Source organism: Schistocerca americana, chromosome X, assembly GCF_021461395.2.
Source record: "Schistocerca americana isolate TAMUIC-IGC-003095 chromosome X, iqSchAmer2.1, whole genome shotgun sequence".
Taxonomy (NCBI): Eukaryota; Metazoa; Arthropoda; class Insecta; order Orthoptera; family Acrididae; genus Schistocerca; species Schistocerca americana.
The window spans coordinates 771,649,411-771,669,812 of NC_060130.1; the positions used below are offsets into that span (position 1 = coordinate 771,649,411).

A 20,402-nucleotide genomic window follows, 5' to 3' on the forward strand; every position below is an offset into this window, starting at 1 on the left:
CCACATAACCAACTTTACAGCTGCAAGATTGCTTGAAACTTGATGAGAGCTGAGATTTGCAGCACACAACAAATGAGTGAAAATGTTTCACAGTAAATTAAAAACTTTGATTTTGTCAAGATGAAGAGCTTTTGCTTCTTTAATTGCATGTTTTGTAACATATCCAGTGACAGAAATAAAAATATGATTCAACATTTCAAACACATATTTTATTAATGTAAGAGTGATTACAGATAAGAGTTTATAATCTGCTATGGATGTCACAGAAAATAATATGAAATTTGTTGAATTCTGTAGATATTTTATGTTGCAGGTAAATACAATTATGAATATCCTATCTGTAGAATACATATGTAATTTTATTTGTAGCAAGGAACTTTTCTTTCATTAACAATTTTGGTAACTAATTATAGCATCTTATTATGAACAATATTGTAAACAATAGTAATATCTGTAGATGTGAATTAAGATGAATCTTTCTGTTAGTCATACACAAGCAAATTCAAGAGATATTTAGTCTCGAAAAATTTACATCTGTTATGACCTTTAAAAATTAGGTTTTATATCAGTTTTGCAATGTCTAGAATTTTACTGATATCTTGAAAATGTGGAGTATATTCTGCTCCTTATATTTCAAGGAATTACTATGATGCATGACATATATAGGTACCAACTGCTACTAGGATTAATATGTTAACAGTTTTTTATTTTTTAAAGGTAACAGAGAAGGGAAACATGTTGGCCTAATCTTGGGCTTGTAACATGAAATATTTAACCTAAACTATTACCTTATTTGTACCATTGAATGTGCTTTCAAGAACAATTTCAGTTAAACACTAACAGCATATTACATATGGTACAACTGTATATGAACTAGATTTATTCCAAAATAACTAATTCAGTTCTCTACATCTTTTCTTTTTTTATTTCTTTTGAAAATAACACTACTGTAATTAAACTGAATTTGGTCCTGGCATCAGGTTTTTGTGCACGAGAGCCCATATCTAGGACAACCCACATCAAAATCTATAGGCCAAGTTACATAACAATGAATATATTACTATAACTTCTGATTTTTGAATCTGAGACATCATATAACATTAAGTGATTTCAGTTTTATTATTTAATGGTACATGAAAGTAATTTAATTCATTGGTAGTAGAAGCAAATAAATGTGATCAACAAGACTAGTCAGATGCAGTTCTCTCACAAACACATACATTTAAATAATGTTTCAAAATTTAAAATATACCTCATATTCAGTGCTAACTTTTCATAATGCTCTTCATCCTATACCTGTCACATAAGCAGACCCAACAGTTCCACTATTGCCATTTTTAGAAAATGTTTTTATTTTTATTTTGAGATGGCTGCTTCATTTAAGGGACAATTATATAACCTAAAACATTGTCAATAATTACTATTAGCAATCTGAAGCACATATCAACAGATGATTGACAACAGTTAGCTGTTAATGTCTGTCTGATATGTAAACTGCTGTTCTGATCCACAAAATGTTCTTATTCCCCTCCAAATATTTGTGACTAAAATGATAAAACACGTTTCTTTTTTTGCTGATGAGCAACATTACATTGATGCAGTTTCTTGGAATTGGACTCATCTATAGTAATTATTACTTAAAAAGATGTTTTCACAATGACAACTTAACATTTTATTCGAATATGACTACTTATTGCATTGATAATTATAGTAAAATCATCCACTCTAGTAAAACATTGACAGCATATAGGAGCAAGATCGGAATATGCCATAAAGTACTCCTAATATAATGAATTCTATATAAAATACTGTCAGATATTAGTATTTGGCTTTATGTTAATGAAAATGTTGTGGCAACTAAATTTTTATTCAAAGGAGTCTTCGTATCTTATCAGAAACTGAGAATTCATAGTTTCCTTTGTGCGTGATAATTTTGTTTCCATATTGAGAAGCTACTTTGATATAGGTTATAAAAACAGTAATCATTCTTTCAATTGTCTACATTTTTCTAACATTTTTTGAAGAATTCCATTCCTATCTTCTCATAATAAAAAATTAAAGTCTTCCAGAGGAAACAAAACTACTCCATTTTTAATTGATTGCAACAGTGTTAATATTCTATTAATGTTTGATTCATATTTACATCTCATTTCCTGATTTGCATGATAAAACATTGTTAACCTGAATTCTAGGCCCAATATTAGTGCACTTATTTATGCATTCCCTGACTATATAAGCACTTAAAAATATGATGTTAAGTTAAATGTTAAGATGTTACAGACACATACTGATTACAGACATTGGAAAAACTTGCTGATGAATATGTTACTAATTGGAAGTCACAAAAACCTGTTTACCAGTCCTTACAAGCCTTATGCATGAAGAAAATCAATAGGCATTCCCTTCTGATAATATACAAGTTGAATACTTCACTTAGCTCTAACATAGTAGTTTCAGTAAATATCTCACAAGAAAGAAAGCTTCATAAAGGCTGTATGCATGATACAAAAGTGATATACTTTTATTCATTATTGAAATAGACTTATGAAATTTTATGTATTTAATCTAGGCTGAGATGTTCCATCACAGAATATCATCATCATTCCTTGATTATATGCCCACACTTTGCACATAATTTGGGCATATCATTCACTTCATCTGAAAAAAAAAAATTAACAGAGTTGAAAATAGCCTTTGTATAGCTAAGTTGAGAGAATTTTAGAGAAATATCTGCCATTGGTGCATTTTTTTGTCATTCAGTTACACACATGTATGTGATATGAAGAAAATATCTATCGATATGTGGAGATCATATTAGCTTTTTTGAAAAAAAAAATTGAAGCCAATTAAAATCTGTTATATTGTAAAGATACAGTTAAATAGTGGAAAGAAACTACATAAAAAGATACTGATGAATGTGAAAGGAATGAGGGGTAGTCATAAATGATTTGAGTGATGTGGAATAAATAAGTCGACACCATACACTAGACAAGAATGTCAAATCAATTCACAGAACATTGTTATTTTAAAAAAATATAGTCTTCTAAATCCTGCCTTCTGACCACCTGCTTTACATTATTGTATTATGAATAACAAGAAAGAGTAAATGTTCTAGTAAGTAAGTATAAAAATATGTACATCTGTAATGAGGCCACTGCATGTCACTTATATTCCTAATTTTTGTCTTATAAATATTTTGTTGACATTAGCTACATTACTATTGAAGATTATTCTGTAGAAAAACAAAGAGTTGAATGATGCAAAATATACTATCATTATTGTTTGCAGATCAAAGGAAAAGTGACTCTTGTAAGAACAGATTTAGTAGAACACTCTCCTTTGAATGATTTAGTTAAGTTTGGATTCAGTTTTACTCTTCTTCTTTATTAGCACAGAAAACAAAACAGACTCTTCAAGAACTAGAAAATTGGATAAATAATAATGCTATGAAACTTAACTCAACAAAAACTCAAATTGTACACTCCAGGACCAAACAAACTGTTGAATATGTAACACAGTTAAGTTATGAAGGCAGAGAACTGCTAATTGCAGAATCTGTCAGATTTCTGGGAGTGACCATAAACAAAACCTTGTCATGGACTGATCATGTGGATTGCTTATTGAAGCAGTTAAATAGTTTTGGTTATGCACTGAGGATTCCGAATAAAGTAACTGACTTAGCTGTTAGGAGAATTGTGTATCATGCATATTTTATATTAGTTGGACGATACGGCATAATTTTTTGGAGAGTTGAAAAAAAGAAGCCTCCTCAGAGTGTTCAAGCTACATAAAAAATTATCAGAGCTATGACTGGAACAAACAATAGACAATCATGCAAACATTTATTTGCAAGCCTTGACTTACTGACAATTCCTTCCATGTTTATATATGAAAACACTTCTCTTTGAGTTAAAAAACCCACATCTTATTGAGGGAAATTCATTTACACTTACTTATGAAACAAGACCAAAACAAGATTACATGTTACCTTGCCACAGATTAACATTATTCGAAAATACTCCATATTACATGGCTTTGAAGCTTAGCAACAAAATCCGTTCAAAGTTGAAGGACTGCAAGCTAGAATCCACATGTGCAAACATTGAAAAATATTTAAAAAGCAAATGCTACTACAGTGTGGATGATTTTATAAATGAGGAATACAAGTAGGAGATATTGCATCTGTTTTGTTTTCCTGTTTTTGCTACATTACATTCTATGTGTATGCTTATGTTCCCTTTTAATGGAGACATATGTTCTTTTTATGTGTGTCCATACATATAAACTATGTACCATGTGAACCATGTATCTAAATATCTAGATGTAAACATATACACTACTTTTATGAAAGTATATGGTCTTTGAAGTATGTCCATATTTATAAAGTACAGAAACAAACATGAAAAATACTTTAAAAGAATCATTTCAAACCACTGTTGAAATTTTAAGAAAAAGGAAGAAATCTAAGATGTAATTACCTTTTTATGTTGTAATGTGCTTCTGGGAGCATCCATATGTGTTATTTTAATTTATCTTGTTTTAGGTATACCAGTACTTAGTAGGAATAGAATTATTCATTGAATTAGTCACCAATGTTTCAATCAAATGATTGTGTATAACATGTCATGTCAAAATAAAGATTCTATTCTATGATATTCTACTCTATTGGTCTATCTGCTTCCATCTTCCTGAATCAGACTGTGAACCAGTGACCTGCTTCATGTCTGTCTCTCAACCATTCCTATTCTTCTTTAATTACAGCTTCTGATATTTCTCCCTTCTTCTCTATGGACTTCCTTAATGTCTCTGTCCATCTCTTCCTAGGTCTTTCTCTTACTCTCTCTCTCCTGTTAACCTTTCAAGAGGTACTATTTTTAGGTGCTCTTTCCTCTCCGTCTCATCATACGTCCACACCATTTCATATTTATTGTTACTGTCTCATCCTGAAGTTCCAAGATTCACAATCATTTTCTGATTTCCTCATTTTTGATTCTATGCTTTCTTTTCTTGCCTTTGATATCTATTAAAAACCTCCTTTTTACTGTACATACCCTCCTCAATCCTTCTAGTATTTGCATACTAGACAATTATTATTTATTATTATTTATTGTGTAGATCCACATATACAATTCATGGCAATGTTGACGTAATGAAGCACAAAAGTAATAAGCAAGTGCTCTGGACTCCTAAAGATGGCGCCTAAAGATCTCCACACTGGGCTTAGGTTAGCTCTGGAATATGAGGAAATTGACAGGGTGACAGGGTTGAGGGATCAAAAACATATATGTATTTTATCTGTGGACGAACAGGTCACATGCAGGGGCAGTGCTACCAGCCATGAAGGAGTGGTGAAGTTAACAGAGGTGGCCAGCGATATAATGAGAATGCTAGTAGGGGAGGAGAAGGTCTACAGCAAGGTTACAGGGGTGGTAATAGATGTGGTACAGGGGGAAGAAAGGATCTGTTAAACTAAGGAGGGAACCCCAGGGACTCCAACAGGAATTCCCTGTTAAAGTAAATGCAGTGAGAACGAGTGCAGAGATGGAATGTGCCATAATGGGTGTGACAGATGGTAAGAAACAAAGTTTTGTTGGACACAAGGGTGCACGTGTCAGTGGCCTTAAGAGAATTAAGGAGGCGTTGGGACCCATCATGTTATAATTTGGGTGGGGAAGGGGATAAAGATATGTGACACTACTGGATACAGACAGATATGAGAGACACAGCTTCAGAAAGCATGGACTACATCTAAATCAGTTTGGCAAAAATAAACTAGCAGCAGACATTAGAAAAGCTTTTCATGAAATAATAGGCCTAAACAATAACGATCATGAAAGCAGACCAGTCATAGCCCTAACTAACGAGGGAAACTAGTGAGCTGGGCCAACTCTAGCGGGATTTGGTCCAGTAACAAAAATCTGCAACAAGTAATTAATACACAAAAGAAAGTTCACTCAAACAGCAATACAATTAAAGACAAACAAAAGTTAACAGTGTTTCATCAGAACATAAGAGGCCTATACTGCAAGCTGGATCAGTTCACAGCAAATATAGAAGACACAAAAGGTATAAACAGTGCCCACATTCTGTGTCTAACAGAACACCACATCACTGCTGGTATTGAAGTGGTACCTATTCCCAACTATGTTTTGGCAACGTCTTATTGCAGGAACTATATGGACAAAGGAGGAGTAGCTGTATATGTAAAAAACAATGTCTTGTTCATGGCATTAGATGTACAAAGATTCTGCTTTGAGCTACATTTTGAAGTATGTGCTTTAGAGGTGTCAGACACTGTCTCCAGATTAACAGTTGTGGCAGTTTACAGGGCACCATCTGGTAATTTTAAAGTGTTTGTTAAACAATTAGATATTCTTTTGTTGTACTTAAGTAGAAAAAATGGGGGCATGGTAGTTGTTGGGGATTTTAACATAGATTTCTTGGTTAATTCTCCCTGCAAGGTGGAGTTTGAAAATCTTATGGGCACGTACAACCTTGTTCCCATGGTTAGCTCGCCCACCAGAACCACAACCTCTTCCAGTACTCTCATTGATAACGTTTTTGTTGATCAGAGTAAAGTCAACCATATTAATATTGAAATGGTTATAAATGGTCTGTCTGACCATGACGGACAATGAGTTACCTTCAACAGCTTGGGAATTCCTCTGAGTGACACCTCACTTAGATGGAAAACAGTAAGGAAAATAAGTGAGGAAGCTATTCAAATGTTCAGATCATGTCTTCAGCATACTGACTGGACACCTGTTTATCTAGCAGAAACTGCTAATTCATAATACAATTTATTCACAAATGAGATAGCAGGTATCTTTGAAAGTGTATTTCCAAAAAAGTCATACAGAGTCCAACCTGCTAGGTCTGCAAAAAAAAAAACATGGCTCACTAAGGGCATCATAGCTTCCTGTCAGAGAAAAAGACAACTCTACATAGCATCAAAGACTTCTAACAACCCTGCTCAGCTAAAACATTATAAACTCTACTGTAAAATTCTTGCCAAAGTAATTAAAAACTCCAAAAGTATGTGTATATCATCTGAAATTACTAATTCTAAAAATAAAATTAAAACAATCTGGAATGTGATAAAGAGAGAAACAGGGACTGTAAACTACACCAAAGACAAAAATATTGTTTTAACTGTTGACAACTCAGAGATAACTAATAGTGAGGAAATTGCTGAAATCTTTAACCAACATTTTTTAATTGTCCCAACACAGATAGGTTGCCATGGTTCTGTAGATAAAGCTACCTGTATAATGAAAAATAATTTTCCAGAACCTTTCAGTCAAATAAGTGTGCTTCCCATTACTGCCAATGAAATCAAAAAAATCATACAGTCTTTGAAAAATAAACATTCTGCTGGTATCGACGATATTTCAAGCAAGCTGTTGAAGGCTTGCTGTAGTGAAGTGGCCGAAGTTTTGTCTCACATCTGCAACACATCCATGCAACAAGGAGTGTTTCCAGACAGAATGAAATACTCTGTTGTCAGGCCCCTGTACAAAGCAGGGGATGCTACAAATGTGTCAAACTATCGCCCTATCTCTCTATTAACAACATTTTCAAAAGTCCTAGAAAAAGCGCTGTACAACAGGATTGTGGCACACCTTGGTGACCTGAACATCATTAACAGTCAGCAGTTTGGTTCTCAAAAGGGAGTTTCAATAGATAACGCAATTTTTTCATTCACAAATGATGTTCTAGAGTCTATAAACAGCAAGAGGCTGCCAATTGATGTCTTATGCGACCTATCAAAGGCGTTCAACTGTGTAGATCACCAGATACTCTTCAAGATGGCCTGTCATTATGGAATTGCAGGACCTGTAGGGAACTGGTTAAAATCGTACCTCGAAAATAGGAAGCAGAAGATTATTCTAGATGTTTCAGATAGTGTATCACAATATATAGTGGACTCTGAGTGGGGAATTGTGCAGCATGGAGTGCCACAGGGATCAGTGCTTGGGCCCTTGCTGTTCCTCATATATGTTAATGACCTGCCTTTATCCACCAATAAGCAGTGTAAATTTACAATGTTCGCTGATGATACGAGCATTGTGGTGGATAATGTGTCAACTGCTGACTTAGAATCCGAGGTCAATGATATCCTTAAAGAAGTTCTGGGTTGGTTTAGTATTAACTCCCTTTCAATAAACCTGAAAAAAACCAATTTTATCCAGTTCCAGACAACCCACAAAAACCCAAAAGAAATAGTTATCACACAGAATGATCAGATCATAAAGCAAGTGTACTTATCAAAATTCCTAGGCGTATACGTGGACAGTAGGCTGAACTGGGAACATCACGTTCTACAAACACTAAAACGGCTGACGTCGGCAACATTTGCTTTACGAATTTTGTCACGTTTCAATGACATTACCATCTCACAGTCAGCTTACTTTGGCTATTTTCATTCAGTCATGTGTTATGGCATCATCTTCTGGGGCAATACACCTGCCGCAAAGAAAATCCTCACAGCACAAAAAAGAGCAATAAGAATCCATTTGTGGTGTACCCCACGAACCTCATGTCGAAATCTTTTTAAACGACTTGAAATACTGACAGCAACATCTCAGTACATATATTCACTGATGTGCTTCATAATAAATAACCCCACTCTGTATGAAACAAATTGCCTACATCATGAACATAACACCAGAATAAAAGAGGATTTCCACTGTGAGTTAAAGAACTTGACACTTATTCAGAAAGGGGTAAAGTACGCTGGAACGAAGATTTTCAATTTCGTACCCAACAGCATCAAAAGTATAAGGAGTAGCACATCAGTATTTAAACGTAGCTTAAAAAATTATTTACTTGAGACCTCACTTTATTCACTAGAGGAATTCTTTCAGAGAAATAAGTAAAACCCAGATTGGAAAGATGTTTTTAAATTTTTTGACACTGTTTACTGTTAAACTAATGTAATAATGCCCTAATGTAAAAATTCCTGTTTTTCTCATTCCATTTTTGGGTCACTTTTAAACCCAAAGTGGGAAGTTTTGATTACTGTTCAAGGTTAAAATAAATGCAATAATGACCCAAATATGAAACTGCTATCTTCACATTTATGTTGACTAGTTTTTAAGCTAATAAGTGTGACTTTTGTGCACTGTTATTAATACTATAACAGTGTCTTTATTCTATGTATTTTATTATGTACACTCCTGGAAATGGAAAAAAGAACACATTGACACCGGTGTGTCAGACCCACCATACTTGCTCCGGACACTGTGAGAGGGCTGTACAAGCAATGATCACACGCACGGCACAGCGGACACACCAGGAACCACGGTGTTGGCCGTCGAATGGCGCTAGCTGCGCAGCATTTGTGCACCGCCGCCGTCAGTGTCAGCCAGTTTGCCGTGGCATACGGAGCTCCATCGCAGTCTTTAACACTGGTAGCATGCCGCGACAGCGAGGACGTGAACCGTATGTGCAGTTGACGGACTTTGAACAAGGGCGTATAGTGGGCATGCGGGAGGCCGGGTGGACATACCGCCGAATTGCTCAACACGTGGGGCGTGAGGTCTCCACAGTACATCGATGTTGTCGCCAGTGGTCGGCGGAAGGTGCACGTGCCCGTCGACCTGGGACCGGACCGCAGCGATGCACGGATGCACGCCAAGACCGTAGGATCCTACGCAGTGCCGTAGGGGACCGCACCGCCACTTCCCAGCAAATTAGGGACACTGTTGCTCCTGGGGTATCGGCGAGGACCATTCGCAACCGTCTCCATGAAGCTGGGCTACGGCCCCGCAAACCGTTAGGCCGTCTTCCGCTCACGACCCAACATCGTGCAGCCCGCCTCCAGTGGTGTCGCGACAGGCGTGAATGGAGGGACGAATGGAGACGTGTCGTCTTCAGCGATGAGAGTCGCTTCTGCCTTGGTGCTAATGATGGTCGTATGCGTGTTTGGCGCCGCGCAGGTGAGCGCCACAATCTGGACTGCATACGACCGAGGCACACAGGCCCAACACCCGGCATCATGGTGTGGGGAGCGATCTCCTACACTGGCCGTACACCACTGGTGATTGTCGAGGGGACACTGAATAGTGCACGGTACATCCAAACCGTCATCGAACCCATCGTTCTACCATTCCTAGACCGGCAAGGGAACTTGCTGTTCCAACAGGACAATGCACGTCCGCATGTATCCCGTGCCACCCAACGTGCTCTAGAAGGTGTAAGTCAACTACCCTGGCCAGCAAGATCTCCGGATCTGTCCCCCATTGAGCATGTTTGGGACTGGATGAAGCGTCGTCTCACGCGGTCTGCACGTCCAGCACGAACGCTGGTCCAACTGAGGCGCCAGGTGGAAATGGCATGGCAAGCTGTTCCACAGGACTACATCCAGCATCTCTACAATTGTCTCCATGGGAGAATAGCAGCCTGCATTGCTGCGAAAGGTGGATATACACTGCACTAGGGCCGACATTGTGCATGCTCTGTTGCCTGTGTCTATGTGCCTGTGGTTCTGTCAGTGTGATCATGTGATGTATCTGACCCCAGGAATGTGTCAATAAAGTTTCCCCTTCCTGGGACAATGAATTCGCGGTGTTCTTATTTCAATTTCCAGGAGTGTATATTGACACGTTCCACATCTGAGTGACTTGCTCACATGTACAGATCTATGGAACAAGTATATAAATAAATAAATAAATAACAACCATTGAGGTCAGTGATAATGAGTTTTTTCTTCAAAGCAACCAGATTTAAGCATTTTCTGTCAAGCTTTCGTATGAATTAGCTGCACAATGATTGCGACTCGCGATATGGCACTATATGAAAAGTTCATTGATTGGAAAAAAGCATATGGGGCCTGTAGATGGCAAAATGAATTGTCAGAACTGGTTGTTTTCAAAATAAAATAAAATATCTTTAAGTGTACATCTGTTGGTAACGTTCATTGAATTGTAAAGTATGTACCAGCTGATTTGCCCTGGCCATAATGGACCATCCGAGATTTAAGCAATGTTCAAAGTGATGTCTCACGTAAATGAAGGATACAGCAAGATCCTAGGGTTGGACTTTCTGCATGAACATCATGCCATAGTTGAACTTCGACAACATGTAGTATGACTTATTGGGAAGACATTTCGAATAGCGGACACTGTTATCAATGTCGATCTTCAGTAAGGAATGTCTAACCTACAAAACACTCCAGTTGAACCACGAGCAATGATATTAAGGCTCGACACATGTGACTCTGTGTTAGGAGCACTGGGAAATCGCTATGGGCGAATGTAGAGCCTGAATTACCAGTTAATATGTTGTGTGTTACAGAACCGCTAGAGAGTAGTGAAATATTGGATGCGGCATGTTGTTTGGTGTAATGCAATACTTTACGTGTACATGACAGGGGCGGAAACAAAATGGTACCCATCAATGTGAATAATTTTGGCTCTGAAGAAGTTAAGTTATTAAAAGGTACGTTACTGGCTACGTTGGAGATTACGAATGAGGAAGATTGCCACATGGGGATGTTGACTGTGATGAGGCACAGGATGCTACTAGGACTGTGTTTCGTGTAGCATTTCAGGGGAATGGATAGGATAAATGGAGGACCTGTTGCTATAATTTCATTGCCTGCTATGCCAGTAACACAATACAGGACTCTGACAGGAAAACAAAGCACGAGTGTATTGGAGGCTGTACAGAATCCCACGATCCTGTAACCAATTTTGACAGAATTTATAAATCAATAGTTGGCTGATGGGATTATAGATTGGAGTACTAGTCCCTGAGGGGCAGGAATTGTGATCATGCCAAAAAAAGTCTATGGACAGCTCAGAAAAAAGTATTGGTTTAGTTGGGATTACCGCCACCTAAATAGTAATACTATGACAGATGTCTCCCCAACTTCAGGTATCACGGAGCCAATAGTATTGGGGAAACGGGGATACGGCCACAATTTCCATGGTTGCCAGACGTATACAAGATGGTGGCGATGACGTAATCCAAGATGGCGTCGTGTAGACATGGCAACAGCGCATGACGTCATCCAAGATGGTGACTGTAACGACATTCAAGATGGCGGCTTTTGGCGGGAAGATAGGTCAATTGATGTACATCCACTAACGTAATTCCCTTCCCTCTTCGAGAAAAATGGCGGGAAGTTCAAATTCCAACAGGATACTGCATCACACCATGGTTATCTCTACTAACCTAAGAAAAATCGTGAGAAGATAGGTCACGTGGGCTACCTTCACTAACCTAAATCATCCAACCACCACCTCTTCCTAGGAACTGGCGCCAAGTTTGAATATTGGCAGCAGAGAAAGGGCACTTGGGGTTTCTCTACCAAACTAAGAAAATTGTGGGAAACAAAGCTCACCACCACTAACCTAAGTCACCTGACCGCCACCTCTTCCTAGGGATTGGTGGGAAAAGGACTCAGCCTGTACTGGGCTGCTGGAGAGAGGAAGGAGTGTATGTTCTTTATTTTGGAACAATTTATTTACGGATGGAGTATATTTATCACAGTGATACAGAACACACGCTCTGACATGCCACACAGCATACAGACCTGCAAATTACTTCGAAATAACTCATGTATAATACTCTACACACACACTTGATAATTGTAAATTGTCAAAATAATGCACTGCACAGCCTGCAGACATGCAAACCACTCGTAAGTAATGAGTAAGTAATGCTCGATAATCATCAACTGTCGAAATCATGCACCAGTCTTATTTAAACAATTAGAAGCATCACCACCATCCAGTGCGTTCACCACGACATCTGCACTTCAACTGACCTAGTACACAGTACCACCACCAGAGGGTGCTGTCTCCCATTCCGTGACATAATCCAAGATGGCAGCCATGATGTCAGCTCATGACACAAGTACCGTTATCCAAGATGGCGGCAAAGAGTATGTTGGCCAAGAGGTCTAGACCTAGTATACTGTACCACCACCAGATGGTACTTTCATCCCTCCCGTGACATAATCCAAGATTGTCGTCTCGAGGGGGAAAATGGCGTGAAAATGAATCAGCCTACGCTGGGCTGCTGGGGAGAGTAAGGAAGAATTGTACTCTATTTTGGAACATTTTATTTAGGGATGGAGTATATTTATCACACTGACTCAAAACACTCTCCCTGATGTGCTTGGGGTCACAATACACAGTCGGCAGACCTGTAAATTACTTCTAAATAATGCTCTCCAGACACTCTAACAACTCCTAATTTTCCAAAATAATTTCAGCACAGACATGCAAAATCCTCCTAAATAGTGCAGTACACTGATGTGCAGATATGAAATCAACTTGTAAACTGTCCAAATATCGCATAGCACAGCTTACAGACCCACTCGCAAAATAATGCAACAGACATGTAATCAACGTGAGCAAGCACCCTCCGCACCCTCTGTCCAATAGACCGCACAGGAGGCTACATTCAGCCCTAGCGAAGTGACGTGCCTGTCAGCTGACAAACCATGCACAGCTGCCCTCAAGCATGTCGCAGCGACATTCCTTTCATACTTGACACCTGAGGAATTCCTCTTGAAATACACGTTCACCTATGCACTGTTGCAGGGCGCAAGGTGCTGATGCGACCGGGCAGGAGTGCAGGAACTCCAGGGGTGCACTCGTCGTCACAGACGTGAGCCGCCGCCAGACACAGGTGAAAGTTGTTACTGTTTTTGAGGATACAGTCGATGTCATTGTGACATCACGAACTGCAAAGCATGCTCACGCCTGTTTCATACATGAGACGCTTTGGGGCAGCATGTGTCTTTACCGTTGATGACAGAGTAGCACAGGGCGCATTGTTCCTAACGCAACGTGAGAGAAGTGTCTAACCATGCGTAACTGCCCAGCATGACTGACGCATCGCCGTTAAATGCACGCTCGTAGCTACAAACTCTCGCAAGTGCATCTAACAAGGTTCTCAATGTTATGCTGATGTCACATAACTATGTAAAAATAAGAATCGGGAATTGTATAGTGTCCCTGAAACATTTAACGCTCGCTTTCTTGATGTCTCAGCTTGTATGCACGGAAATTCTTGCCCTAACGGAACCTGTTTACGAAAATAGCGCAGAGTAACGTCAAATTCAGTCTTCCTCACGGACCTAACGTGGTACTCTGCCATTCACATGTTTCCCTACCTGCTTTCAACACACACAGAAGTTCCCTCCGCTATGTAGATGCTCTTATATTCCAGCACAAAGGATGTGAATGAATCGAGAATTATGGTTGGCTCTTATCGAATTTACCTGCCGAATTCCTATTGTGGCCAATATCAAAGCACCATCTGCCTTTTTTCCTTCTGCAGACGTGACTTTCAGCGGTTATTTTACAGAGATGGCCATATTCCACTGGAAATTAAATCTTACAAACTACTATACATATCGTCAAATACAGGAAGACTCTTACTCATTTACACTGTTCTCCCACTGAGGACAAGAGCCTGAATACCAGAACATGAAACTGACCTGCGACCCATCAATATATCATGGCGTACCCAACATAACTTCAAATACGGAAAGACTCCTACTCAATTACACTGCTCTCCCACGAGGACAGGACCTTGAATATTAGTGCGCGAAACCGATCTCCATCCCAGCAATATATCACCGTCTACTGTGTTGATGCAGTAACCATACAATTCGTATTCTGCGCCAAACAAAATCATCCCTTTTACCTCATTCATACATACACCATGAAGATGGACAGTACCATATATATACTCCTCTCAGCACAAGATATTTTCCCACAGCCAACGATCACAAGTCATCCAGCCCCAACGCGCGACCAGAGCACCCAAAGCGGACCGAAGTCGCTCTCAGAACTGTTCTACAAATTCGGGATCGTTTCCCCTCAGGACAGACATGTTACTTTTTCTGCTCCGAACCTGCTTCCTTGCTTGCTCGCTTTTCTACACACATATCCAGACTCAGGGCTTACAAGAACACATGTATTTTTTCGCATGGTTCGCCATAATATTACACCATTTCCGCGCTACTTCTCGATATCAAGCACTAGGCAGCAATTCCCAAAATACAGACTGGAAATTAGTTCTCTACAAACTCGAAACTTTAGCTAGGTGGGGCGTGCTGTAAACCACTGACTAACTAGAAACTTGTCACATCCGTGAAGACGTTTACTCGGCAACTCGAAACAAATAGAGGAAACTGATATTTCCACTCTCAAATACCGATGTCAGTGATGTAGTAGATTCCAAATCATACCCGTTATTTACAAGGTCAACTAAAGTGTTTCTCATATCTAGAGAACTGGCAAACGTGTCTTCCACATGCTAAATGCACACACCACAATCGATCTTCTCTCAACTAAATAAAGGCACAAAATGCGCAGAAGCAGTCAACAGAACAAATTACATGGACAGGAATAACAATAAAGCATAAACGCACCTCCATGTTCAATCTTCTCAAATTTCCACGGAATCACGAAAGCTATCCAACACATACTAAATATTAGTTCGCTATTTGGTCATCTAGAGGACAACACGGTTAATTTAACTACATTCCTACACTCCATCAGGCATGTCCAGTCTGACAGCTCCTACTGTTAATGGGACACATGAATCGCCCCTGCACAGGTCACTGGCGCTGCAGGCCGAGCACGTAGATATAGAATGTTTATCCTACGAAATCGGTCACATATATATTTTATCCCTGTACTTACAACTAAATGTTATGATCGCAGTCTCAGTTGAATGACATTCGACAATGAACGAAGTATCGGAAATACACTCTGTTGACGACTGTGGCTCTGGAAATAGAAATATCAGTAACATTCTTATGACTTGAATACCATCACAGTACTCCTCGCCAAATCCATACTCTCCTTACGACAGGACATAGTCACTTCCTTTACACATGTCGGAACACAAACACATACTTTATAAGCCTGATGCCCAAATGTGAACATATCATGCACCCCGCTACTACTAAGTATAATACTTCGTGAATAACCGGTCGCTGGCGATACGAAATAATACTGAAAGAAAATCAACCATGGGTGGACATGTCTCATAAGTCTTTCTTGGGAGTGCTACCACCGTGTCCTAGAAAGAGAGATGTAATCGGCCAGATGTTAAAAAAACTCGATCCCAACAACTACTGTATGTTACTGTCACAAACGGTCATGGTTCTACAGGTGCACACAAGTATCCATGTTAAAAGCTATACTGGATTTATAAATAGAGGTATGACATTACCTCTGAATGAGACAGTGATTGCTGGAGTGTATATTATCAAACCAGCACTCCAGTTACACGTAGCCCACAATGCAACCTCGTTATAAAATCGCTGAAATTTGAAAGTGACTCGACTAAGGGACGTGGTATGGAAGTGGTATTTGCGGCTCACTCACATGCCCGAGTTAGATATTTCTATAGTACTTGTAACATATTATGACTCGATACAATATAAAAGGTTCTGCAATATATCCACTGAGTTATAGGCGATGACTGATTGAGAAGGAATACAAACAGTAATAGTAGATGATGTGCTGATTGAGGTTGTAAGAAAATGTACACAAGCTTTTCAGATCTCTAGTGTTACACTATCTGCTAGAAATGATGTCCATTATTTGGAATCAAGTCTTTCCATTCAACCACATACCTGCGTTGGATCACACCCCACAAGTGAATCATATTTCTGGCACTCTCATATCTCGAAACAAGACATCTTTCTCGAATATGTCTGCTAGAGTAAAATTCCAACGTGATTTTAGTCAGCCCCTACGCATCTTGCAACTGCTCCCATTTCTACAGCTTAGCGCATGTGATCGTTCCAAATTAGGTCGGAACTGAGCAGAAGGCAGAGAAAGACATATCCTCCACCTTCTGCAACCCAAGTAGAAACAGAACGACCTGAGTTAGTGCAACAGGACCGTGTTTCGACCATTCGGTGGAAATGCGCGCAATGTGGTACGTTTTCGAACTACATACGGATACTACAGACCGTAGCACATCCACGTCCATTCAAATCCATCAGCCCAACACGCTATCATCGTAATTCTGCACCATACAAGAGAGAAAAATTACGAACTATAAAAGCTCCACTAACTTCCGTAAAACATTTGCTCTGCGTGATACGAGCACAATATAGCCTTCCAGAGATGTATAGTGTCAACCGTTCACATCTGATCGTGGTTCAGAAATTATACGATGCCTGCATCAGGCCTATATAAAATGATCGGTAGTAGCGGGGGATACCTCCTAAAAGGAAACAGATAAATTCATAGCAGCAGCGTCCGACATGTGAAAATTACAAGTCATTCCGTCACTAACTCTGTAAACAGCACATCTGTCAGGCAAATGTGCACACAGGGATTGCAGCGCCTCACAAGCACCTATCACAAACTTAGTTATGACGCTGAAGTCTCGATTTTACACCCAAGATGCTACAGGGGGGGATGGAGCACATCGCATAAATCAAAGTTCGTTTATAGCAGTGTGTCAAGTTTCATCACACATGAGATGGAAATCCTCTGATGACCTACACGTTTACCGTTAACGATCGCAAGTAGACAGTGCTTCAAACCACATACAGAACAAGTGGCTGTGTACAAGTAGAACGCAGACTATGTCACATGGCTGTTGCATGCGGACGGAACAGTGGAAAAATGGACCTGCAGCAACTTCTTATTCTCTAGAATGCAGTCAGTCAACCATTAAATCGTGCCTCATTACAGCTCCATCTCAATCGATCACCCCGTCCACTCTCTGTTATCCTTTAACGCAGATGCAAGTAAGTTTAGAGGTGAATGGTTCTCTGTCTTCCCGAAAAGCGTCAACTACGGTAGTAGTATCACTGGTACCTCAATAGACATACAGTATAATGCTGCCACGATGGAAAAAAATTGACTGCCTCCCTGATTCCCTTCGTTTCGATGGGAAACTCCATTGTGCATAAAAATCATTCGTTTCTTGTTCTTCTTAACTGTCTGCTATTACATCATGACACTTTGAAATTTGTTACTATACATCAATAAGGAGTGCTAAACTTCTCGACATGGGCGCATCTTGAGAAATCTAGTGCACTTGGATGAGTTAGGACTCGGAAAGCTCCATTCATTCACGAGACGTGGAGTGTACCGGTCTTCTTCTGATCGGTTGCAGAATAATTCCCAATGGTGCTGCAGGGCAGGTTGGTCAATGAGAGTGGGGGGAGGGTCTTTCGCTCTATAATTTTACCCTAAGACAGCGAGAATGCTCTGTGACTCTCATACACAGAGAGATAGATCGTAAATTAAGCACTATGCTCGGGGTGTTAGAAATACGTAGAGCGCTGTCTGGTACACTTTGATGATTTATGTGTTCAAGAATTAACACTGAATGGACGTACTGAGCAGTCATCTATCTACATTCGCAGTGATACTCGCAAAGTAGGGAAGGGGCGGTTTAGCTATGATACTGAAACTGGGGAAACATGCTGTCACATCATTGGCCAGTGTTGAAGTTACTTTAAAATTGCTAAAATTGTTCGCACTATCAACTGTGTTGCTTATTATTACAGTACATTGACGGTGTCATTTCCATCCCAGCCGTGCGTTAGTGCACTGATGGTTGCCACATAATGATTGACTGACAACACTTGTTTGAGTTGGCGAATGAGTTTTGTGGATGGGTGACAACTTTTGTTTGTTGCTAGCAGCAAAACGGTGATCGCGTACATGAGTGCAATATGAGGAATCAGTCGAAAGGGAACGCGGAGCCATCATCTATGCCATCACTGTGACAGATGAGTTTAAATGTAGAGGTCGTCAATCACTTTCGGACATCAATTTGGAAACTCTCCACAACACAGCCAAACTCTTCTAGTTTCCTTATGTTGTAACTGTATTTTATTTAAAATCATCCACCCTGTGTTGTGTGTTATGGTAGTTGCAGTAACAAAATGTTTTACACCGTCCAATGCCTAGTTTTCTGTGAGAGGCCGAGGGTCAGAGCATCTTAATGTCAGTTTAGAACCTGAGACAGACCTCGAAGTTGTGGCAGAAAAACAAAATGTATGGCAGTGTACAAAGTGTGCTAGAAAACAATGTTTTAAACAACGACACAGGGTCACAGGGAGCGCCTCTTGCGAGTTACAGTATAGTCTGTGGGATGCGGTCATCATCCTACATTACGGGTGATGAAACCTTTAACTGACTTCTGCAATGGATCAAAAGCTGTATATTTAATAGAATCGTCCCTCATAGGTAGCAGTAGCAGTTTGAAAGGTAAATTCGATGACGGACCAGGAGGAGTGCTATTCTGGAAAGCATTACGACAACTCTCTCTCTGCGGCGGATCCACATCACAGCTATGCGTCATTGCGTGAGCAATGAGGCCTAGGTGAGTTCCATATTGGGTGAAGTTGGTGGACATGTGATGCCCAGAGGCGTTTCTCGTATGAGACCAGCGTGAGAGTGCCATGGAGTTCTATGACGTCAGTATAACACTGACTGTATACTCGAAAATAGAAACAACTTTCAACTGCGTCTGGCAGCTTCTTGTGGCTGTGACGGCATGTGCGCCCCTGGAGTGTCTGCTCTCCCACCAGGTCACATCAGCAATGGTGCCCAGGTGAACTCGTATTTGGAGAAGAATTTCTCAGGTATCAAGTACGAAAGGGATGTCGTTGCCTCATACTTGAGGGCAGCTGTGCGTGGTTTGACAGCTGATGGGTGCATCACTTTGCTGCTGGGGCTGCCTGTAGCCTCCTGTGCGGTCTAATGCACAGGGGGTGGCGGAGGGTGCTTGCATACATTGATTGGGTGTCTGTTGCATTATTTTGCGAGTGGGTTTGTAAGCAGTGTTATGCGTTATTTGGACAGCTTACAAGTTGATTTCATGTCTGCACATCACTGTACTGCATTATTTAGGAGGAGTTTGCATGTCTGTGCTGAAATTATTTCAGTAAATTAAGAGTTATTAGCATGTCTGGAGAGGGTTATTAGAAGTAGTTTACAGGTCTGCAGACTGTGTATTGTGATCCCAAGCACATCAGGGAGATTGTTTTGAGTCAGTGTGATAAATATACTCTGTCCCTAAATAAAATGTTACAAAATAAATAGAGTACACTCCTTCCTTGCTCTCCCCAGCAGCCCAGTGCAGGGGATGACATTACACTCTGGTGAGCAGCACTGTGTAGTGGGTCAGTTGGACTCTAGATCTCCTGCTGGAGAGGCTGCCTGCAAAATGAAGACTCATGTCCAGCACAGGCAGAGTTCTTTTCCCGCCATTTCCCCCCGTCATCCTGGATTACGTCACAAAACAGACAACAGCGCTCTCTGGTGGTGGTACTGTGCACTAAGTCTCGACCTCGTGCCGAACACACTGTTTGCCGCCATCTTTGATAATGGTACTTGTGTCATCAGCTGACATCACGGCTGCCATCTTGGATTATGTCACAGAATGGCGAA

General features: G+C 40.0%; 1 protein-coding gene across 1 annotated transcript in view; it reads right to left on the reverse strand.

The window, feature by feature from the left end:
* Positions 1–302: 302 nt before the first annotated feature.
* Positions 303–20,402, reverse strand: part of LOC124555426 (histidine decarboxylase) — a 387,573-nt gene continuing 367,473 nt past the window's right edge. The window contains exon 16 of the mRNA XM_047129330.1: positions 303–2,658. Within this exon, the coding sequence (XP_046985286.1) occupies positions 2,600–2,658 (59 nt within the window). The 3' untranslated portion in view covers positions 303–2,599. The remainder of the gene's footprint in view (positions 2,659–20,402) is intronic.